This window comes from Protopterus annectens, chromosome 2.part2 (genome assembly GCF_019279795.1).
Source record: "Protopterus annectens isolate FY-2018-M chromosome 2.part2, PAN1.0, whole genome shotgun sequence".
Lineage (NCBI taxonomy): Eukaryota > Metazoa > Chordata > Ceratodontiformes > Protopteridae > Protopterus > Protopterus annectens.
Genome location: NC_056730.1, coordinates 165928370 through 165954108, shown reverse-complemented (window position 1 = coordinate 165954108; position 25739 = coordinate 165928370). Strand labels below are relative to the sequence as shown.

Sequence of the window (25739 nt, the reverse complement as noted above, 5' to 3'; positions counted from 1 at the left end):
GATCTCCATAAGTAGTACACATGCCCAGCTCATAACTGAAGTAAACGTCCTATTGCAAGCAGGAATTCCTCTGTAGTGTACGACTCACGATTGGCCAGGATGTGTTCAAATTGTTGCTGGCATACCATAACCCTACGCCGTTTAGGTGTAAGCAGACTACCAGCACTTAGCCGGCTTCTAAGTTCATCCATCCTATCCTGTTCTCTGGCCAATGTATGCATAAGCAGTCCTAAATCTGTTGCCTTTGCCCCCAACAAACACTTCAATCTCTGGTGCCACGCTTCTACAGAGTTTTGCGTACGTGGCAGACACATGGTATTCAAGTCAAACACATTCCAAAAACTAATTGGGAATAAAGGTGGAAACCTAGCGACACAGGCAGACCTAGTGGTAAATCTTCTTTTCCTCCCCAACACATAGCAGTCCCCAAAGTATTGTACAAGGTCCTGGCCCTCTGTTGGGAACCTGCCCTTAAGTTCACTAAACGCCCTTACCACATCATCCTCTGGTAGGAATGCCAGGGCTATCAAACACTTCACACTCAGCTGGAAATGCAGGTTAGTGTTATAAAGCGTAGTAAGTCCCAGCTGCTGGACTTTCCGCCATATATTACGGCTAAAATGGAAAAGGCACCCCTTCGATTTCACCCCATTGAAATTCATTGCTATACTCTGTTTGGCGGCTATCTCAAAGTCACACAGTACATACCTGAGATCAATTTCTAAGTCACACTGCTCTAATAACTGGAAAATAGCATCCCACATGGCATTGTACACCCACAACGACTTCTCAGTCATGAGACACTACAGTAGCGGTACGGACTTACTGTACCCGCCACAGCATATCAAACCATGAATGCTATACAACTGCCTGCATATCTCCCCCTTGTAGAAAAATGTCCTGTCCATCAACCAAATAGTTGCAGTACTAAGATCATGCAAATTATTGACCGTTGTGAACACCAACACAACATGTTCCCCAGTAAGGTCACTGCTACGCTTATATATAAAGCTGCCCGCTTTCAGTGCATAGTCCCCGACATTCACGTCTTGTAATGTGACATGTCTATTCTGGATATGTCTGCTGCCCTTCCGTCTTACCCTCCCCACCTGTTGCAGCAAAGCCCTTCTATTAGGTAGATGAGGTACGACATCTAGTGATGTGCTTGCTAGCACATCCTCAACAACTAAACATGGTGCATCCTGTGACATACGCGCTCTCTCCTTCAGACCTGCACACATACAATACCTCTCGGCCTCGGTTGGGTCCCCTGCATGCATGTGTACCGCGCTCTTTAGCAGTTCTTCCGCGGCTGCAACGGGGGTAGTTATTGCCCTCCCCTTGCACTTCATATCTCTCTTCCACTTGCAGCACCAATAATTTCTTTGCGGTGCTTTCTTTTCAAGATGGTAAACGTACCCTTCTATAATGAGGACATCCTTTCCTTTCTGTGACCTCACCCTGGTATATATTTCACCCACATTCCCTGGTGGAGTTATGGTGCTGGACGCAATGATATTGTCGGTACAACGTACAACTTCTGCATGATAGCCGAAGCCTATATCCGTATTGGCTGTTACTGTTTGTGTTCGAGATTGTGAAATCGCGATTGTGAACTGTCGGGTTTGTGAGCGTTCGGGTTTCTAATTTCGAAATACTGAAATTCGGTATTTCAGTATTTTGGAATTTAGAAGTGTACCCATGTATATATATATATATATATATATATATATATATATATATATATATATATATATATATATATATATATATATATATATATATATATATATAAAATCAGCACTGGTTTGGGGGGGTTGCTGGTGTCTTGTACCCTTGCAAATACAAAATTTGTTATTTTTGTCTTTCAATCTTTTGCGAAACGATGTTTATTGTGCTCATTGTTTAGTTGTCAATCATTGTGAGGTCGACTGGTTGCTTTTTTGGTGAAAGATTATGCTTACACACACACACACACACACACACACATATATATATATATATATATATATATATATATATATATATATATATATATATAATCAGTACAAACATATCATAGTACATTTTAGGAAATAAGAATATCCTTGCACCTGCAAACCTGTAAGATAAATGATATTACCCTTAAGGTTGATACTGTTATTAGTAACTTGAGCACATTCATTATCGAGAAACTTTCTTTGAACCATGTTGTATGGATCATAATTGTTAAATTGTTTTACCTTGTTTAGCTAATTACCAAAGGTGTATCCTCTACATCAAAAGAAGTTCTCTCTATCCTTCCCTCATAAAGTCTGTAACAGAACATAATATCCCCTTTTTCATGTAATTCCAAACACCTACCCAAACTTGAAAGGCTACCATATTTCCTAACCAAAAAAATATCAAGTATGTGTTTCTTGACCTACATAGAGAGGATAATGGTGGTATTAATTTACTCTTTCATCTACAGTTTCCTATATAGTAACTTTTACTTAACTTTCAAGACAGTGAAAGATGCAGCCTTGTTTGACCTACTACACTTAAAACAAGCAAACAAAAATTAACTGGTAGTACTTACCAATACCCACTGTAAGGATTTTAATATTCACTACAGTATAAACATAACTTATTGGCAAGACAGACATCTGTCTCAATCAGTTCCACACCTATGGAAAACTTCCACTTCACTTAAAGCAATATAGCTTCCTTGCCCTTCTTAAAACTTTATTTAATGAATGGAGAGGCATCCATAAATTCACCCCTGGACTATGTAATCAAGCTGTTATAGGCAACAGAAGCTAATTTCAGTATTTCAATAAGTAGGCAGCAAATGATCAGCTATACCAGCCGCCTAGTATGAACCTATGTCAGTCAAAAAGTGTTTCTATGCAATGATAAAAGACAATTTTAATTAATCAGTTTTAAATATTAGCTAATGCATAACATTTTCTGGGATGAAAAGCAAACTGACAAAAAAATTTTCTAAACATTATAAATTTGAATGAAAGGGCATTATTTTTAGAGGGTCAGAGATAGCTGCATTCTTTTCATTGACGACTTAGGTGCTGCAGCCTCCCATATTATGTTTCAGATACAAATCATAAAAAGTGGGTGGAGCAACTCATCCTCTGTGGTATGACCTAAAATGTGAGTGGAGCTGCTTATTCTTTGTGATTTGACCTAAAATGTATGTGGAACTGCTTATCCTCTGTGATTTAACCTAAAATGTGAGTGGAGCAACTTATCTTCTGTAAATCGAGTTAAAATGGGTAAAGCAACTCATCTGGTATCACTTGACCTAAAAAGTGGGCAGAGGCAGAGCAGTTCATCCCTTGTGGCTTGACCTAAAAAGTGGGTGGCGCAACTCATTCTATAATATCAGCATGTATTTCAACTTTACTTCCTTCTGTGCACAAACTACTCCTATTTTGCAACACACAGTCATATTAATAAGTTTTTCCTGATGCACAGTCTTAAAGTACTAATCACATTTCCCAAGACCCAGAACACTATTTTATCAGCTGAGCACATAGTGAGTGTTTCTATCTCAGTGATACTCTTAACAGTAAAAATATGGAAGATACCACCCCACATTATTAGACTTTAAGAAACTTTCAACCACCGTTAAACGAGCAGACATGATTTTGAAACATTACTTCTAGTTAAAATACAATATTCTTGGATTGTGGATAACCTGAAATGTTACTGATCTGAGAGAAGAAAAAACAGGAGCTCCTTCAAATTGAAACAACAAAATAAAGGATTATCCACATAAAGGAGTATAACAAAATAATGACTAAATGTACTTGCAAATGAGAATTTATACATAAAGATTATACAAATAATTGTTAAATGACTAACTAAAAGCACCAGTGTTGGTGGACTTCAAACCTGGAACAGTTCTATAAGACAATAAATGTATACACATATTCAATGAACAGAAGAAGCATTGCAAAATGTTTCCACAGGAAAAGCTTTAGCATACGATTAAGCACTTTCATTTCTTAAACAAGACTTTAGCTGATAAAGACCCGTTTAAGAGATAAAAGCACTTAAATGTTTTGCAAGGTTTATTTTGTTTCTTGGTTGATTGTACTTTTGTGATCTTGTCCAGATATTTTGGAGTTATACATATTCAATGACTCCACCTGTTGATAAAACAATGGTGCATTAATGTACACTTCTTGCACCCCAAATTAATTTATAAGTAACATCACTAAAAGAGTGGAAATAATATGCACGACCTATTAATACATTTTTGATCATTCTATAAGTTAGTAAGCACACATACTAGTGGGTGGTTTTAACTGTATTTTGTTGGTTGGTGATGACTGATTGACATGTTGCAAAACCTCACAAGGATTATGTGTCTGTTCAAATTCTTAAAAATATAAATTGAGTGCAATAATCTATTCTCTGTGATCTGAGCATGGACTTCAGCTCTGGTTCCCTCTATCAAACGCATTATTCTTATGTTTACCGTACATGTAGTATTTTATTTGATTTCTCCATCTAAGGAGTATTATCATGAGATTTCTTAACTCACAGTTCTTGGACAAATCTGTAGAAAAAAGGCAAGTCTTCTGGAAGTCCTATTTCTTTATTAGAAGTACAAGTACCTTTAGTAAAGCTAGAGATAATAAAGTTCCATATATCGATGGCCTATTGCTTGATATATACCTCCAAGTGCTTAAGGAAACAATTATTTTGCTCTTGGACACATGAAATTGCACTGCATCTAAATATTTTTTCCTGGCTTAGAATGAGGCCTTTTTTAACCTGCTTACAATTTTCACATCTTTTTAGTTTTATTCTATTTGACAATGGTTTTCTAGCAAAATTAATTGAAATGCAGTAGAACAGTACAATATTATCTACAGTAATACATTCTGTGGTAAGAGTTCAGCAAGCAACTTATCTTTAAAATGAGTGTATGTCAGATTAAGTGATAAAAAACTTAATTACTACAAATAAAATGCTAGTACAACTCCAAAACTGCTGCACATTTCTCATGTCTCACAGAATTTGAGAATTCCAGATGACAACCATCGATTGTCAGTGCTGTGTGCATGTGACATCTGGCCTGTGCAAATTCATCTAACGCTTTTAATGATATCTTACTTTGAACTCCCTGAAAGTGAATGAGCTTACATTTTAACACTGCAATAATCCTGTTCAGGGCTGTGTCTGCAATAAGGAACCAGTTAGGAAGATGCTAGTCGAGATAATACAAGTAAAGGAGACTGCAACTTCACAGGAATATCATGTTGGCTACTGAATCTCTATGTCCTAGAGTGCTTCCAATGCAGACAGAAATCTAGGGAAGAATCATTCTGACCTCTGTCTGGCACGATCTAATTTGCATAATCATATTTTTGCTACTTACCCCAGTAAGGAACGAAGCTTACTAAAATGTGTCTAAAATTCACTGATACCATTTGTCATGGCAATGCCACCCTCACTTTTATAAGCAAATGATGTAATAAAACAACAACACATTCAAGAGTGAATGTAACAGATATAGTGAAGTTCTGGTGAAAGGTATAAGGTGATGAAGGAAAGCGTAAGTACAATGCACACAGACAGAAGACAGTCAATCAACAGCTGAATGAAATTAATTGAGTAGAATGGTTGATTTTTAAAATCATTTTATGGCAGCAGTGTTAAGATCTAGATAAAGGTGTTTTTACTATAAAACTAAAGGGAGCATATGATTATGTCAAGCACTCTTTCAGTGAGTGCTGGTGCTATGAAGTCAGTTTGTTGAAACAGCTTCAGAGACAGTGTAGTTTTCTTTTGTCCACTACTGTGCAATCTTGGAGAAGTTATATATATAGGTCTGAGGTGGTATGAGTATGTTCTTCCATGTGGAGAGTGAAGGGGATCTTGCCCACTCAGGAAAAAGTTAGTCTTGCATTCACTAAAACTGATTGTTTGATTTCCTAAGATCTGCACTTGGGGAATAAGTTTTCAATCCACCAAGGTGAGTCCAAGCCCAGAATCATATTTGGAGCAGAGGATCAAGCTCTGGTTAGTATGAAAAAAATAGAAAGGTATACAGCTGAGTAATTGCTTCTGGATGATGTGATGAGATTTATGTTTAAGTCTGTGTTATGAAAGTCAATTAACACCTGCAGCCAATTCCAGTAGCATAGTGTGATAACAGCCCTGACTCTGCCTACAAGACCTATGTTTGCTTAGTAGATCAGGGGTTTGACAGACTGGCAGGGGAGAATGGATATGCCACATGCTGCCATGTACTCTTGGGGGAGAGATGCAGAACAAAATGTTAGGAAGGGTAGGCATTAAATGGTAGTCTTCATTGCATTTGCACAGAAGCATGCACCAAATGGGAAAAGAATTGTGGGCCTCAGTGGTGATGTGTACCATTTGTCCCTCTACCTGTGGGGTGGGGGTTAAGACCATCATAAACACCCTTATTGGTAGAATGCTACTGAAGGGTACAAGCAATGCTTGTGCCTTTTTGAATGGCTCACATCCCCCATTAGTTCTGGCAACCTGGCAGTTCCCAGCCATGAGGGAACAAATTTGCTCAACCCCAGTAGGCAGAGATTTGCTGGTCAGCAGAGGAGCAAAAAGAACCTTGAAGACAAAAAAGAGAAATTTGAATTTCACTAAGTTGAATGTTGAACATTTTTTCTAAAACTGACAGAAAGTCTATTTTGTCCCACGTATTAAAAATAACAGTTTCAGTTTTAGACTCTGCAAACTGTAGAATATATATTTCCAAGATAAAGCAGTCTGAAAGATGACTATTTTACCATAATAGGGATATGGAGGCATGCTTTGTATGATGAAAAGAAAAATGGGAACTCCATATATGCATCTCAGATTTGAAAGGATACAGTATGTCCTATGCATGTAGAGTTTCCTTAGTCAACCCCATATTAGTGACTTTTTTGTTTGTTTTTTTATTTAATTTATTTGTCTGCTAAAGGGGTAAGTGAATGGGTACATTGAAGGCAGATTCCTTTCTACCACAAACTGGGCAACAAAGGAAAGAGCACCTACAGTGCATACAGACAGTTTAGAAAATCAGAGTGCTCTTGGAGTAACAGAAGAGTAGAGTTCTCAGAGGAAATGCACACAAATGCAGGAAGAACATGCAGATCACCTAGACAGCGATCACAAGTGAGGCCCGAATCCCAGATCCTGATGCTAAGTCATGGTCTGTCAAAACAAAATGAAACTGTATATTATAGTCATTTCTGCATAGTCACCTGAATAATATTTGCTAGTTAGAGTTCTTTAAAGTTTTAGCCTAAGCTTGTACCATGTGAGTATGGAAAGAAAAATAAGTTGGGGCAGTTGAAGAATGTTTTACTGACCTACCAATATGTTCTAGTTGCATATAAATATAAAAACAGACACATTAAATATGTTAAATTTACCTCCAGTTAAGGCCCAGAAACCTGTTGCTGTTAAGGCAAGCAGTATAGATGTAATCTCAGAAATCATACGTCTCCAGCCTGTATAAACACAAAGCAGAAAATGTTGTTACTCATTTTTGTTTTTCAACACTGCCATTTTCATTTCTTTGGTTTATTCAAAATTAGCTAGCTCTGCAGTTTTCCTCTCTGAATCATAAAAAATAGTACTGAAGATTGCAAAGATGTGAAGTGGTGCAAGAAGTTTATAAGATCAATGGGAGAAAAACATTACCTACAAGTAAAAAGCTAGCAAATGAGCAATATGTATGCAGTTTGTAGAAACATATGCTTCCAAAATAAGGAGTGTGGTTTTCTACAAGAAAGAAACCAGCTGTACCCATAATGTCTGCAGAGAAGCTATAACTGTATTGTCTGTATGTTTGTTTCTTTTTCTTTCTGCAAGACATGATAGAGAAATATGATTTTGCTGAGGAACAAACCCATGTTTCCGTATATACTTTACAAATTATGGTATTGTATTGTCCATCTTTAGATTTTTGAATAAAATCCTTTACATTTTGTAAGGGCTGCTTACTCATATATTCTGACAATGCATAATTGACATTAGTGTACAAATGTAAACCACCCCAATGTTTTCTTTTAATACACTGACAGTAGAGACAAATTAGGAAGTTAATGCCTAAGAATTAATGTGATGTGTAAGAAAAAATAATTAGGAATAAAGCCACTTTTATAACTTGAACATTATGCTGTGCATGCAGAAACAGTGGGAATGTAGGGCTCAGTGAGAAGTGACTATGTTCGAAACAAGGTAATAAAAAATTATCACACTGCCAAAAAGAATTGAACACGATGAACAAAGAAATGTATGCAAGCAGAACTAAGTGATTTCTGCCCCACATGCGTTCTAGTCACAGAATTAGGAGTACTCCAAAACTGTCTATCCAATCCATATATAAAATATGAACTCACATGTACACACACACACACACACACACACACACACACACACACACACACACACACACACACACACACACACACACACACACACACACACACAATCAAAGACATGTACACCCATACATGCACACATGTAAACACACACATGCACAAGTATGGGCAATTTGGATCATCACCATTATTCTTTGTTATGTAGGAGGAAACGGGAAACACCAGTAAAACATATTGTGAGTTTGGTTATTGCGAGTGTGGCATAATGGTTAAGGTCTTCAGCTTATAAACACAAGGTACAGGGCTTGAGTCTGACACCAAGTTATTGGCTAGACTTAAAATGATATTCGCCTATGAACCTATTTAGGTGCAGATACAAAAAAATCACCGCAGGAAGGGACAGTGCCAGAGAGCCAAGCACAGTGAAGTAGTGAGGATAATCACTGCACATCCTCTTATCTGTCACAATCTACATATCTAAGGTGTTAGTTGTTCAGTCCTCCTTTGCCTTAGTCACAGTTGCATTACTCGAGTTTTTACCACTCATTCATGTTTGCTCATTTCACATGTGATGTTTTTATGATTAGACTGTATTTTGTTATTTGCTTTTCCAAGACAGCAGCCATGCAGATATATTGGGAGACAGGTTTAGCTTATTTTTAAGTACTGTTACAATGTGGCAATGTTAATCAAGAGCACAGACTCAAGAACCTCATTTGAGATTATCTTGGAGTCTATAATCGACAAAGTAATACTTGTACACCAGTTCACAAACTAATTATCATATGTCTTTAAAGTTGGTAAATTGTTCAGATTAATCAAATGTCTTGTACTGAAGGGTAACTGATTCCAAAATATTGCCATTGCATATCTTGGTAAAATTGTACAGTCAATATTACAAGCAAATAACTGCATAATGATATGGAAAAGAGCAGCTTTAAAGCAATGACCTCTACTGCAAATACAAATGAGAGTAATTAAGGAATATGTAAAGACTGTGCAATTTGCCATAGCCACCAATAAGTTTGTACTCATTAATTTCTTGGTAAACAGAGACAAAGATCACCCTAACAAGATAGCAGCAGGCTCTGTATTAGTTCAACAGTCTATGTTAAGGACAGTTCTCACAGCCAGTGTCTGTGACAGTGTGTATCAATGCCCTACATGTTGCAGATGGAGCTGATTGCACCTAACATACCATCACCTTAATGACAGGGACTTAGTCAAATGCTATGGTGTAGACAGAAACATCATATGGTTGCTTGTAGACCTCTGCCATCCTCAATGGAATCCCATGAGATGTGAGAAATACTGAACCCTGTAGAAATTAAAGTATGTATTGCATTAATTATCCTTGCTACAAGGATCTTCCAGCAGTCATCAAGGGGCTTGGTTTGGCACAAAGTTCCACATCCATGTCATTAATACTGAAAAAGATCTTTGATGTTATACTGCAGCATGTTTTAAGGCATATATGATTACAATGGACTGCAGTGTACAGAAATTACACTATATGGTTCTTCTATGAAATGATCCATTTCCCTTAAGTTTCAGGAGGAAATGACTGCATCCACAACTCTATTCAGGCCCCACCTGGTCCATATGTGCACCAGTATATCAAGCAGAAGGGTTTCCACTCCATCAGCTGCAGGTAGTGTGCAGAGTATTATACACAACAGGGCATACATCAAACTACTGTCTGGGCATCCTTCTTCCATATTTCCTTCATTTCTGCATGCAAATCCTTGTATTTTATGACTTTATATGTCTTTCAGCATGTAAGAGACTGTAATCACTTGGTGTAACAATTTCAATGATCAGTGCAACTTTTGCTTTTTTTTATAGACTACTATATCTGTTTTTTACATCTGTTTTTGAACTTTTGGTAATTTGTAATCAGATGTGATATAAACTTTATCATTTTCTATAATGTCTGTAGCTCATGTTTCCAGTGCTTCTGTGCTACTTCGGTAGGGTCTATATTAGAAAACCAAGTTTTAAATATTTGAACACCATATGGGCGACTCCATATGAATGAATATTTAAAACCTCGCAAGTGTGAACGGAGATCGCCGTAGGGAATTCTTCCCTTTATTTCAACATAGTGCGATCTCAGAGTTGGTATATTTAAGTAGCGGGGGATATGGGGGGCACAAGGGGGCTTGCCCCCCTGCTCAGAGCGATCAGGCAGGTTTTTCTTTTATTTTGAAGTTTTTTATTTTGCTTTCGAGGTTTTACAACTTCTCTCATATGGTGTCACCCATATGGTATTCGAAGTTGTAAAACTTCGATCTTATAATATAGACCCACTTCGATATTATAGTGTTTGCATAATTCCCAATGCAGCAATCTTGCCACTATGTCATTCAGTATGCAGGGCCTCTGCCATTAGTGTCTTACACCCAACAGGAAAATATTCGCTTGTTTCCAATTCTGTTTTACAAAACCTGCATTTGCCTGTTTCTGCGACAAGTTCAATGGACTACATAAACCAACATGCACATAGTCTAGTATCCTGGGCCACCAATATTAACATTTCATCTTTTGGTTTAAATTCACATCTCCTTAACCATTTCTGTATCAGATACTGATCAACATGAGGTTGATCCAGGGAGTTGTCTGCATTTCTCTCAAACTCTTAGAGCAAGAAATCTGGACAAAACCATAAATAAAGGTGGGACAAAGGACTAAAAATAGGGACAATTTTTAAATATTGCTCTTACAAACTTAGAAAGTTGATATAATAACAGGTTTTGCATCAGCATTAATTTTCTGAAGGATATGAAGACGGAAACTCAAATTCTGTCATTATTTTCTAACTTCAGTCTTAAATGGTTTGCCATTAATTTGCTAGAAAATCACAATTCTATGAAAAACACACCAAAAATATGAGGCAAAAGTCTGGACATGATGACACAGCTGACACTGCTGCCTCAGTTACATGTACAGCTTGCTGTCCTCCAAAGAGGTCACAGTCCCCTTATGTGTCCTAGGCTGCAACAGCATCTGCAGCCTTGAACATATGCAGCTGTATGTTAAGCTACCTGCTACAGACCTACCATACCTCCCACCTCCTAGAACAAGGGATCGGGACACAACCATACATAATGGGTGGGGGGGCAAAGATCCAGCGACAGGGACATATTACACAGTTTGCCCCTACAAAGTTAGTGAGCTGATAGAATAGCAGCTACTGCAGCAGCATGCATAGTCTGACAGGTATGACGTCTCACATTGACATGTCTCCCTCTCCTTACTGACCTCAATCCACAACGTTTACCACTGAACTGCCAGATAATTACAATGTCATGGGACAATAGCCAAACATATCATGCAAAACTGTGGACATACCTCACAAATGTCAATAGTGGACAGTATTTATACCTACCCTCTGTGATGCTGTAGTCTCCACACCTCACTAATGTCCATCTCAAAGTCTAAGAAAGGGGACAAGGCCTACATGAAGGCATAAATATTGCACTGTGGTGCCATGTCATTGGCAAATGAAAATGCAACCCAGCTGTTTTAGATGCAATTAGCCAGTCTGAAGCACAGATTGGTGCAAAGGCAATCAACAGTTAATGAACAGTACCTACAAAAGGCAATCAACTGCCTATGGGGAACAGGTCTGCATGCTGTTTTTCTCACACAGACAATGGTTTTGCAAGCTATTTTCTGAGGAACACTTTAAAAAGGAGTACTGCACTCTACAAGGTATGAAATAGATGTCCCATGTAATGGGATGCGGATTGTAGAATGGGGGTATGGACAATAGTGATTACAACAGTAGGCCTGTCATACATCTGTGATATTGGCATGTTAATGATAATCTGCTGTCCAACAGTTACAAGCATGCCTCACAACTGTCCCTGCTTTGAGGCAAATCCCAGCTCTGCCCCTGTTACTCCCTCCTACAATGGTCGGCTGTTGTAGGATAGCTAGTGAAATCTGTGTTAGACATAGTGACACTACATAAGGGTGTACACTCCTGTAACCTCAAACGATGTACTGTCATTCACAACTTCTCAGTCTGTCAATGCCACACATAAACAGTGCTGGCATTCTGCAGATGTCCCTGACTGTCCCTGATGTACCCTGGCTAGGTCACTGTTTTGTTGACATTCATCCCTCTTTGGTTGAGAGCTATGGCTAGCATACATGTCAACCCCCTACAGCAGGGATTTGGTCATAGCCATAAGTAATGGGGAGACACAAGTGCAACCTCAGTGACAGGAGATACATATTGGCCATACAATGTAAAACTATGAATACACTAACAGATATTACCGTAGCATATGAGCTTTCTGAGGGGTCTGGTATGTGACAGCCAGATTCCCTACTGTCCGTCAACAATCATCAATGAATGGCTAACATTTGTCAGACAGCCACATATTTGTGCCAAAAGGAACACATTCATGAGGTACATGTTCACAGTCACCAAGCATCTGTGTAATGGGGAGGTGGTATGCCTACAGGGAACATAAATTACAGCAGGTTTGCATTGCTGTCTGTCTTTGTGGCCCACTGCTGTTGCTGGACTGTCCCCATATAGTTGTTGCAGTTTCACGCAGCTATTTGTCTGACAGTGGCTGTATGACATATTAGTGGGAACTTGCCTTCAGGGGGCACACCACAGTAAACTGCAGTTATGGGTGTAGAGACATACAGCAGAATCTGTCACAGCACACAGGGACATACCTAGTATTGCTATTATCCTGGTGATAGCCACACATTTAGTGTGCTGCTACACTGTGGGGTATGACGTGCGAGGGAGCGATGGATAGTGCAGGCTGTATTGGTTGTGCAGGGTCTGTACATAGTGGATGTCAATGTATCTGGTCCTGTAATGTGTCCCTCTCTTGTTGTCTTTCAGGAACAATGTATCACAGGAGACATCCCCCATTCACTGCTGCTGAGAATGCCATTATCCTGGATGGCATCAGACTGCATCATCACATTCTGCTTTCAAGGGGTCGACAACTTTGTGAGCAGCATGCAGCATTGTGGGGTGACCTTGTCAGGGCAGTTAACCAAAGTGGACATCAGGACAGGACCTACAAGCAAGTCTGACACAGGGCCACAGATATGCTCAATGCCACATGTCAAAGGGCAGCTGCTGTGGCCAGAGATCCTGCTGCCACCAGTGGAGAGGCTACAACAGAACAACCCCTCACAGCCACAGAAGTAGTCCAGGAAAATCTAGAATCAAACACCAGCTACAAGACATCCATCACCCCATACATCCTGGAGGTGGGTGCCACAGCGTCCACATCAGAGGAGTGTCCAGGTAAGCTTACTTTGTTCGCCAGTGTAATACTGTGTCAGTCTTTGTGCCAGGCTCTGCATTCCAGTTCATAGGTTCATAGGTAGGTACTAGGCTATCTGCCTGAGGGCATTCATAAGCCTAGCCAGAGTGTGTCGGCTTTCACCGCCCTATTGATTAATTAACTGAGCCTCTGTCAAGAAAAGCCAATGAAGTGATCCCAGGGGTGTATTTCTGTTACCAATCCACTCGTCAAGGTTTCTCTTGAAGAGTGTTAGTGATGGGATCTGCCTAATGTAGTTAGGAATTTTGTTCCAAAGCATGGGGAGTCTCTGTGGACAGGAATCTATCCCTCCAGCATGTTCTATTTATTGTTGTGGCTAGGTTTAGCTCACTAGACCGAGTGGCTCGCAGTGACTTGGATTTCTTTAGGTGGAGCATGTCTATCAATTCTGAGTTGGACATGGCTTTGTAAGTTAGGCAGAGATCACCTCTGAGTAAGCAATATGCCACTGAGTACAGCCAGAGTTTTTCCAGTCGGGCTGCTTAGGACATGTTTGAGGCCAGTAATCCTCTTGGTAAGATACTTTTGTGGTCTTTCCAGCTGTTGGAAGTGTCTTGTGAGGTACACAAATGGGTCTGATGAGTGACGAGTAGAGGAACACTATAACCTCTTTATTTCTGGATGCAAACCCTTTAGTAATTAGATGGGCTACATAGGAGGATTTCCTAACTACTTTGGCAATCTGATTGTCAAAGGAGAGATTACTATCTACCTGGGTCCCCAGATCTTCTGTATTAAAGGGGCTGCCACCTATGTGATAATTCATGGGTGTTTTGTTTTTCCAAAACAGGATGACTATGCATTTTTTGGCATTTAGCTTGACGATGACTTTGACACCAGGTGTCTGTCTCAGTAAGGCCCTTTTGGAGAATGTCTGTGTCAGCCGGAGAGTCAATTATGGTGCCCAGTTTGCAGTCATCGGTGAACTTGGTTAGCCATAGTCCTCCTGTGTTTGCCTGTATTTCTGAGAAGTATATGCCGAACAGTAGGGTTCCCAGGACCGAGCCTTGTGGGACACCACTTGTGACTGGTTTAGAGTCAGACCTGGAGCCCGTTATTCTTACCATGTGAGTTCTGTCTGTAAGCCAGTTGGCAACCCATCTCGTGATGTAGGGGTTTATGTTCAGGCTGGTGAGTTTTTCTATAATTCCTGAGTGGGGAGTGGTATCAAAAGCCTTGGAGAGGTCAAGGTAGGCTGTGTGGACCACCTTCCCCTCATCTATGGCCTTGGTGACTGTCTCGAAGAAGTCAACCAGGTTTAGTAGGCATGATCTGAACTGGGTCGGGTCAAGTGTTTGGAGGTTTCCAATGTCTTTGTTAATGAGTTCCATGATGATGCACTCCATAGCCTTGCAGACCAGGCTAGTCAGGCTTATGGGGTGATAGTTACCAAGGTCAGTTGTGGCCCCTCATTTGTGGAGCGGAATAACCGTTGCTGTGCACCATTCTATGGGCATGTAGCCTGTGGACAGGCTGAGGTTGAACAGTGTGTTTAGGTGGGGGGTTCGTTCGTTCTGTAGTTCATGCAAGACGCAGCCTGGGACACCATCTGGCCCCACTGATGCTGTGCCTTTGGCTTTTGAAAGGGCTGTTTTCACCTGTGCGTCTGTGATTTCTGGGACACTACACTTTTCCGGTATTGTTGTGGGCCCTTTTGGGGATGAGAGGGGGGTGACGTTTGCACTGAATCTATCTGCCAGGATGTTGGCAATATCAGTAGGTTCAGTATATGTTGTGTTATTTTGCACTAGCTCAGTTGCCACTTAGATTCCTGACATAGCTAAATAAGGCTTTGTAGTTATCTTTCAAATCCTTGGCTATTTTTCTTTCGAAGTTAGCCTTGGATGATTTTATGAAGGACCTTAGTTTCTTAGTAATACTGATCAGGGATGTCTTTCCTTCTTGGGATTTGTTTTTTTTCTGAACTAGTTTCCTCCTTCTATTGTATAGCCTGTTTATGGCAGGGGTCCACCAGACTGGTTTCCTTCTCTTAGGGGAGTGAGTCTTGGTTTTGCTAGGGATGGCATGATCCATGCATCCTTGTAGGTGCTCATAGAGTGCATTTGTAAAGGTTCCTGCATCTTGGACACTGTTATCCTTTAGCATGGGGGCTGTGAAACTTACCACCTCTGTCTTAAGTAAGGTGAAGTTTGCTATAAAAAAGTTTTTCACTGTGGTTTCCTTGGTTGGGGGTGGTGATGTGGTATGAACATCCAGAGTGATTAGTTTATAGTCTGATCTAACCAGTGACGGGTTGACCTCCAGTGCGGAACACCTGTCACCCATGTTGGTGATGACCAGATCCAATATGTTTTCACCTCTGGTAGGGGAGTTTACCAGCTAATCCAGGGCATTTGAGTTGATACATTCCATGAAATGCTGGACCTAGGAGTTTGTACTTGAGTAGTTTTCCCAGTTAACGGGTAGGGTAATTGAAATTGCCCAATATCAGGGTGTTTGATATTTTCCAGTGTCTCCAGAAAGGTGGAGTGGTGGTCCTGGGTCATGGAGAGTGATCTGTAGCAGGCCACAATTTGCATTGCAGATCTGCCCAATGTTAGTTGCACATGGATGATCTCAGAGGTATCATGCTGTGCCACTAACCTGGAGGTGTAGGTATCCTTGATGAATATGGATACACCCCCTACTTTTGTGTTTCGGTCCATGTTCTGTGGCCGAAATCTGTGGTATGAGCTGTAGCTCAGTAGTGCTCGGGTGCTCTGTGGAGCCTTGAACCAGGTTTCAGTTACTGCACAGATGACATTTTCCATACTAAGGAATGCTTTGAGTGCATGCATTTTGAGATTTAAACACCTGGCGTTGAGTAGCATAACCCTCATTTTTTTATGTGTGCTGTTTACAGAGGTGGGTTTGACTTTTGAGCCTTGCCTAAAAAAGGCACTATGGGGGCAGCAAGAACCTTGGCCAGTATTCAAAAGCCTAGGGGTGACAGGTGCAAGCCATCTCTTGTGAAGCAACAAGGCTTGTCGAGCATGTTGTCCCAGACTGACAGACACTGGATCCCCTTTGAATGACACCAGAAGCTTAGCCAGTTGTTGAAATTGATCAGTTTTTCTTTATACTGCGGTATAATTCTTCGTGAGGGCAGGATGCTACTTGGGGTAAGGGTCATACCCGCCTGGGCTACATGATCAGAGAGCTCTTCCATGTCTCTTTTTATGTGGTCCAGGGAGGTACATCTCAGGTCATTCACACCAACATGAACAATGACAGAGTCATATTTGTACTTGTTCTGAAGTGACCTGAGTGCTTGTGTTATGTGGCAGATTCTGGATCCCAACAGGCAGCTAACAGTAACCTTCTCCTTGTCCAGCCTAGTGAGTGGGACATCAGTGTGCCTGACTATAGAATCGCCTATTACTAGTGTGTTAGGTATGTTATTTCGCCTTAAGGGCTGTGATTGTGCAGCACACTGATTTTGTGTTTTATGTGTTGTCTGGTTTGTGAAGGAAGTGCAGGTTTTTTGGGTGTCTGCTTTGGAGGTCTCCGATGCTTTTGCAGGTTGTTATTTAGAGCCTCGGAGTATGATTTTGTGTATTTATGTGTATTTTTGCCAGTGCTGGTTTAGTATGTCTATGTGAGGCTGGGGGTGTGGTACAAGTGTTAACCTTCTCCTCATGACTGCCTGGTTCCAGTTTTGGGTGGAGAAAGCCTCCAATTTAGTTATATAATTGTATCTTTCGCATACGTTAATGTTTTCTGGTAGGAGGAGAGTGTTGTCGGTGTACATGAGGCAGTTGTAACATTGCCTCAGGATACCCAGGTTCACCAGCTGGACTAGAAAGTATACCTGAAATTGCCCTTTGATCTTGCCTGAATAGTAGGGTGAGCTGCTTAGTCACCTGGTTGGTGAGGGGTGAATAATGAGCCTTGCCCTGCTGGGCAATCAAGCGTCTGGGTATATTAGTGCTTGCTATTAGGTCTGAGCAAGTGCTGGACTGTAGGATGCTTTTTAAGGGCTTAGGTTGAGAGTTAGACTACTTTCAAGGGCAAAACTGAAGAGGAGACTTGGTGGAGCCGGGAATAATTTAGCCCTAGCTAACTAGCGCTGCCCAGATGTGCAAAACCATGTAAATACATTTTTTTACAGCAGGCAAATGAAAGAGATAGAAATTAGCCCAAAATGGCCTATAAACTACTAACTTCTGGGCTGGAACCACTCCTCCAGGGACAGATGGCTGCTCAAAGCTCCCTCTCTCACAGGTGAACAGAGAAACCTCCTATCCAAGTAAGGTATGGGCAACTCAGAAACTTGTAGCACACCCCTGAATTCAGCACTAGCCTGAAAACTGGACTATACTAGCTTAGAAAGGTGGGAAACAAGGAATTTTTTTTGAAAAGATAAGGCAAAAACAGTAACAAAAATACATTTAAAACAGTTTTAAACAACTACAAACAGTAAAAAATACACTTAAAACAGCTTTAGATGAATACAAGCAATCGGAAAAGGCTTTTAAACAAATTATCCAATTAACCAGTAAAAAAATCTCAAAATGGAGCCCTGTTCCTGAAGTCTTCAGTCAGACAAGTTCTAACTGCACACTCCTGCCACTGGGGTGCAGGGGAACCTTCTCCAAAAAGGAAGGCCTGGATTAGTGCTCAAGTTATGCAAACAAAGCTAGATTCAGCAGGCCTGAATCCAGTTTATGTGACAGCAAACAAGGCACACCAATTTCAGTAAGAAACAGTTCAAATATGCAGGCACTATAAGCCTCTAATCAGAAATTCCCAGCTAAGAAGGGCAGAGTCCAGCCTCTCCTCCCACAAGAGTGCAGACCACAAACCTTCTTAATGTAAAATGACTGGCCTGAAGCCCAAGTACTTAAACCAGAACTAATACACTTTTAGAATAACAGATACTGAGCCTTCAATCAGTAGTTCCCAATTTAGAAGGATGTAAGCTACCTGTCCTGACACAACAGTGCAGACCACAAACCTTCTTAATTTAAAACAACTGGTCTGAGGCCCAAGTGCTTAAACCAAAAAGCTTAGAATGATGGCTATACTTTAATCAGGTTACTACCAAGCAGTAATAAATACAATTGAATACTTTTAAGAAGGCCTGGATTAGTGCTCAAGTTATACAAACAAAGCTAGATTCAGCAGGCCTGGATCTAGTCTATGCTACTGCAAACAATGCGCACAAATTTCAGTAAAAATCAGTTCAAATATGCAGGCACTATAAGCCTTTAACCAGAAATTCCCAGCTCAGAAGGGCAGAGTCCAGCCTCTCCTCCCACAAGAGTGCAGACCACAAACCTTAATGTAAAAAAAAAACTGGCCTGAAGCCCAAGTGCTTAAACCGGAACTAATACACTTTTAGAATAATAGACACTGAGTCTTCAATCAGCAGTTCCCAGCTTAGAAGGATGTAAGCTACCTGTCCTGCCACAATAGTGCAGACCACAAACCTTCTTAATGTAAAACAACTGGTCTGAAGCCCAAGTGCTTAAACCAAAAGGCTTAGAATAATAGTTACACCAAGCAGTAACAAATACAATTCAGTACTTTTAAGATGATGAAAAAGCAGAATAAAGTAATAAAGTAGGAAGAAACACAAATACAGTAAAAGCAGATGAATAAAGTGCAATTTTTATTTATTTATTTATTTTTGAGTGAGCAAATGAGATGGGCCCAGGAGGAGTATCCAAATGCAAATTTACAAAAGGGGTGGGCAGTTTCAAAGCCACCAAGATTAACACCAAAACAAAAGCAGGGAGGGTGGGTGAGGAACTAACTAAAAAAACAGAGCCACAACTTCCAGCTAGATAGTATTCAATGCAACACAAATAAATCAATTTAAATGCTGTATTATTTGAAAAAGTGCAGATAAAGATTTACTTAAATTCACTTATACATCCAGTTGATTGCAAGTAGGTCTTAGCTGGCCAAAGCTCAGAGTTTAAGCTTGGAGTTTAAGGTGTCAGGTCTATCTGGACTGGGGGGAGTTGTTTTAATGCACAGTTGTGGACACATACTCAGAATATCAGCAATGTAGGCAGTATCACATTAGGTACTATACATGTAGATATATGCACATATTACTGTCTAACAGTGCAACATTTGGTACTGCTGCCAATCCCACTCCCTCACATTTCCATAGGTACATCAGGTGTGGCCAGAATCTGTGGTCCTTTACCTGGTATGTGTGATACTATTGTTTTATGGCTTATATATACCATATGAATGTTAAGGACAGTGCAAGGTGTTGAACTGATTCTGTAAAGTAAGTATTAAATTGAGTGGCTAAGTTCATGGAGTTGCTGGTTGATGTTGGGGTGGGAGTGGTTGATTTTCCAGGATGCAATATATTGTTAACTGCTGCCCAGAATTTTTGAGGGTTATTTTGATCTTTATTCTGTATGTTGTAATAGTAGTTGCTTTTGTCTAATTTACTAGTTTTTTTTTGCTTTATTTTGGAGTTCTAGGAAGGTTTGTGTACTTATACGGGATTCGGTTTTACGATATTGTTCCCAGACTTTATCTCTGGTTTGAGTAGGGATCTAGATTCTTTACTCAGAAAGGGTGAATATTTTGATTTTATTCTAATGGTTCTGTGGGCGATTGATAGCTGAGTATTTTTAGGAAGGTGGAAACAGGTGCTTGAAAGGTTCCCAACTGTAGCTTTTTAGGGCACAGATAAACCTGTTTAGATCAATGTTTTTTTTTTTGTTTGTTTCTGAGTAGATGGATGGAGGGCTAGCAGTTTTGATGAATGCAGTTTCTTAGGAGAAAGGTTGGATTGTGGTTACGAAGGCAGTCATGGAGGCAGCCTGAGTGGGGATGCAAGATTGGAGTTGCTAAGCAAATTCCAATCGAGGATGGATTGATGCTTAGAAGTTTTATCAGTCCTGGTGGGAGATGTGATGAGTTGGGTGAAGCCCTAAAGGTTTACATGGGATGTAGGATTTGGAGAGGAACAAAGGAGCCAATCAATATTAAAGTCACCAATTAATATAGTTTCTTGTGGGAGAGATATGGAGGTCCATTGTATTATAATTTCAAGTGTGGCAATAATGTTGCCAGGTGGAATATATCCAGCTATGTTATTTAGGTGTTTTGGGGGTTAATTGTTAACTTAGCAAATATTAATTCTGCATTATCAAATTCAGGTATGGAGAGGTCCAGAACATCTAGTATAAGGTGATCTTTGAATAAGATTGCAACACCCCCTCCTTTTTTGTTTTTCCTATATTTATGTAGGATGCTGTAAATAAGGGCAGTAATTTCACTGCTACTGATATCTGGTTTAAGCCATGTTTCTGTTAGTGTTACAATGTCGTGGGGAGTAAAGGAATAGTAGGGCATGCAGGTCATTGACTTTGTTTGCTATACTTTTTACATTCATATTAAGGATAATAAGGGAGGATTTGCATCTATGGTGGAGCATAGTAAGTGTTGATGGTGAAGGGCTGGCTAATATACTGCATTTGGGTGCATATTTTGATTTTAGGTCCAGGATTAGGGTGAATGTCTCCTGAGTACACTAAATGCATAATTATGTGTAGAAAGAGCTTGAAGAGTTTGTGTTGAAGTTTTGAATATTCCAGCACTACTGATGATGTGAGATGATGAGGAAGGACTTTGATTGTGTGATAGTCTATATAGGTGGTGTGGAACAGGGTGAGGCTATAGTGTGGTGTTGTGAATAACTTGGGTAGTGGAATGAGGAGGTATGCCTGGGAGGGGGAGAAGTGGATAGTGAGTGTCATAAGTGGAGAGAGAGAGAGAGTGTAGGCATATAAGTGTTAAACTAGTAGCGATATGGAGGGGTGTTGTATTAAAAGGCTTCAATTTGAGGTTGAGCTGGTGTGTGACATTGCAGTAGATAGGGAATAATTTATGAATAGTAGAACTAGTAGGGAGAGATATAATGTTAGAGAAATGTAAGTGGGTGCTTTGGTAGGGTTTTTTGGGAGTATTGTGTGTTGTGTAGTTCTACCTGACTGGAGAGGTGGCGATGGGAAGATGAAGTGAGGGGGGGACTAATGTAGTGGGGTGTGGAATTGGTTGGTGTGATGTTGTAGGATTGGGTGTTGGGTGGTGGGTGTGGTTATGCTTAAGTATAAATTTAGGTGGAGTGGGGGGTGTGGGAATTGGGGGTAGGGTAGGGGAGTGGAGTGAGCCCAAGTGCAGCAAGGGCAAACAGAGTGGATAGAACCAATGGAGGCAGCTCACAGCAGTAAGCCAGCTGAAACAAAACTATCTACAAGTTGGAACTAAGGTAGGCAGCAGGTCAGTGCCATCTAAGACACCAAGGTAAAGAGAAGCAGAGGCATTGTTTAATTTAACACATTGGGCATACTGAGAATTTAAGTACAGTAGTATGAGTGAGGGAATGAAGAAATAACTTTGTGGAGAGGGAGTGGGGTAAGGGACAGTTTTGCTTGGATGCTACTTCCTTGTAAGTGTGCACTTACTAGAGATGCTACATCTGGAGGGCTTTCAGCTGCAAAAGTAGAGCAAATATGGCATCCAGGGTTTTTAAAACCTTTGGTGGTTTGTACCTGAGCAATCACTTGGGGGTGGGGGAAAGGAGGGAAACAATCAATTGGAATAAAGTGTAGCAGGGGAGAATCCAAGTCACTCTGCAAACCTAGCTAATTAGAAAAGGACAGCAAAGGAAATAAGGTAAACATACCGACACCCTGTTCAAGGACTGGAAGGTTTCTCTAAGAAAAACTATCAGTAACAGTAGTACCAGGTAGAAGTTATATACTGCTTACTAGTCTGCAATGGCAGATTTTATTCTCTTTTACATTTGTATTCTCCTTTGCTCATTGTTTGCTGCACACTATGTAGCTAAAGATAATAGCAGCTTGAGACTTTGCACCTTTGTTTGGTGTTTAATTAGTGAAGAGTAAGTACTGAGGGGGGGGACTGAAGGCTATAACTCTACTAAGATGGGCTTAATACCTTAACATAAAACAGATAAGTTAAGCAAAATGTATCGACAGTGAAACAGATGAAAGAAGTGGGGAGGTTAAGAGGAAGAAGATTTGCAGCTGTCGCCCTTATTGTAACAAATTTTAACAAGGCATAACAGTAGTCACAAAAGCAGGCACCTACACTACACATAAGTGGCAGCAGCAAGGTTTCCGGAGTTAAAGCTGGGGCTGCAGACTTTATTTTTTGATGATTGCTGGTTAGAGTTTCCTTTGCTTTTAGCTGGAGTGAGAGGAGTCCTTGCTCACACAAGTGTGGGGGACCCGAAGCAACCAGGTGCTCAGTGGCTCTAAAGGTTGCATATATGACAAAAAGGAAATAATATATGACTAAAAGCAACAAAATAAGGACATCAAAATAAGCATAGACATTATAAATTTTGTACAGAAATCAGATCGAGTTAACATAGCCTATTAAAAGTCACCAAAACAAATACATTGAGACACTACAACCAAACTTATTTAGCAGCAGTCAGTGTAATTAGCTAGAATATCCCATTACCAGACAATATAGCAACAATGTAGCAGTTTCACCAGTTTACCATAAATATCATTGAGCACTTTACAATGTATTTTTATTATGTGGTCAGGTTGTATGTCACAGCCCTGGAAATGTGCAATATGCTGATATATCCTTGCAAACATACTCTGTTACTGCATTTGTATGGAAAAACAGATGTGTTTCCATACAAATGCAGTAACAGAGTATGGGAACACATGTGTTTTGGTGGTAGGGGACCCTGGCATTGACAATCGTGCATCTGTCCTATGACCGCACTAATTGGCATTTCCCTTGCATAATACAGTGATGTTTCCAGCCATGTGGCCTACTGAATATTATGGGGCACTCAGTATTGAACAGAGTACCTGTTGTCCCAAGTGGCAGTTAGAGCTCTGCAGGTTGCCCAGTAGCCCATACATGAAGCAGGTCCAAACATATACTACCAAAGTCTTGTACCTCATACATTTGTTGTATAGCAGAGTGACTTACCTTTTGAATTCAGTGGTTGAGAGAAGTGTGTTTCAGAGCTGACTCTGTCTGATGCAAGCAGTACACAGCCAATACATGGTTAGGTACAGGTTGTGTAACTTAGCTGGCATCCTTTTTACTATGTATGTGAGTCAGAGTAAGGTGTCAGTCCCTAGGACCCTTAGTTGTCAGTGCATGTGCTATGCGTTGCCTCTTGGCCAAGGCCAGAGCATACTAGGCATGCCTACATCTGCTTACAGGGACAGCCTCAGGGGTTTCCTCCTCTGAGTCCCCCTGTGAGTGTGGCTGTGGGGACCTAGGCACTGGTGGGGATCTGTGTGTCTCTTCCCTGTAATGATCCTACCACAGCTGTTTCTGTAGGATAATATTGTGTAACATGGCACATACTGTGAACATCTGTGCACATGTGCCTATTGAAGGGTTACATCAAATATATTGAGGCATTGGAACCATAACTTTAGCAGCTCAAGCACATGCTCTATGATGTTCCTAGTTTGTGTGTGTGCCTCATTGTGGTGTTCTTTGGTAGGTGCGTGTGCATATCTGATGGGTTGTCATCATCCACGGTTCCAGTGCATAGCCAGCATCCCCCAGTGGATGACCAAATGGGATATCCCCCTCCTGGCAAACATCTGGTACAGCTGTGATGCATGCCAGATATGAGAGTTGTGATAACTGCCAGGGCTGCCAGTACACACATTCATAATAATGCCCTGGGCATTGCACATGACCTGGCATTGATGGAGTGATACCCCTTGCAGTTGACGTAGAATCTACTCTCCTCACCAGGCAGTGCTTTGATGTGGACATGAGTACAGCCTATGGCACCTAGTACCTAGTGTGTTACATGGATGAAGAGGCAAATATTGCTGGCCCTCTCCTCAGGGGTGTGTGTTAAATAAATGTGCTCACTGGCTTGTGTTTGCATGGCATCCAGGAACTAGTGGACTACCCTGGATGCTGATGCCTGTTAGATCCCCATCATGTCCCCAGTTGGTCTTTGAAAAGTACCTGTAGCTAGTATCCTAAAGGTTAAACATACTTTTGTTTCCACTGGGATGGGTTCCCTTCTGTTGGCTCTGGGTCTGAAGTGAGGGTGGTAGAGCTCTGTGAGTTCTTGTAGTATGTCCCTGTCCATCCTGTAGCTCTCTACAGTCTCCAGCTCATGTAGCTCCTGGAAGATTACCCTGAGCTTGAGCACTCTTCTCCTTCTCAGTCTAGGCCTATTGTCAGAAGCAGCATCAGCACTGACCTCAGCATCTAGCACATACAGCTGTAACAGAGCTGCAGCACCCCCTATCATTTTCTCAGTTAACATTCTCAAGTCTGTACTCCAATGGTGCAGAGTATGGGGTAAAATCAGATTGTAGGGTGTATGCATACCTTATAGTGCTCTGCTGCAGATACAGCCTGTGTGGTTGGCTAACTATGCTGCATTCCCCCTGCCACGTACATCATTGAGGGGTTGGAATGGTCCAGTTTAGGTGGAACACAGGGGTCATCAGTAATTTATATATGATTGGCTTTCTCGGCCAATTTCTTTTTTTTTTTTTTTTTTTGACAGTCTTCCTTGCAAAGGCTACACACAAACCCTCACTGCAGGTATAAACAATACGCAGCAGTCATTAGACACACCCTCATGAACAGGCATGCTCAGCATAGATCATACCATCTTAAACACATGCCCCAAGGCTAAACAAAGCTTAGCTGAACTGGACACACCCCCTGCTCAGCTCAGCTGCATGCAAATGGGTGCTGCTGTGCTCCATTGTGCTTAAAGAAATAGAGACACACACCTCTTTTTGATGTCAGCTACTTCTTCTGTAGACACCAACATGGTTCTGGGACTACATGGGTTTGATCTACCCATTTTTGCTATTCAGTAACCCCAGCTCATTTGCATACAGATTCGTGCACATAAGCTGGATGCTACACTATTCCAGGACCTGCCTCCTTAGCAGCCACAGACATCTGCAAGCCCTATAATGCATCATTGTCACACATTTTATTTTTTTCATTTTTACACTTTTCATTTTTTTTTTTGCATAAAGGCATGTTTGCACACTGCTGCATGCCACACAAACAAAATATGGATATTAAAAAAATT

At 40.7% G+C, this 25739-nt stretch overlaps 1 protein-coding gene across 2 annotated transcripts in view; it reads right to left on the bottom strand.

Annotated features, from left to right (window-relative positions):
- LOC122795581 overlaps positions 1 to 25739 on the bottom strand; it is a 245578-nt gene that overhangs the window by 152026 nt on the left and 67813 nt on the right. For both annotated transcript variants that reach the window (XM_044063829.1, XM_044063831.1), the window contains exon 4: positions 7395 to 7472. In XM_044063829.1, the coding sequence (XP_043919764.1) occupies positions 7395 to 7472 (78 nt within the window). The remainder of the gene's footprint in view (positions 1 to 7394; positions 7473 to 25739) is intronic.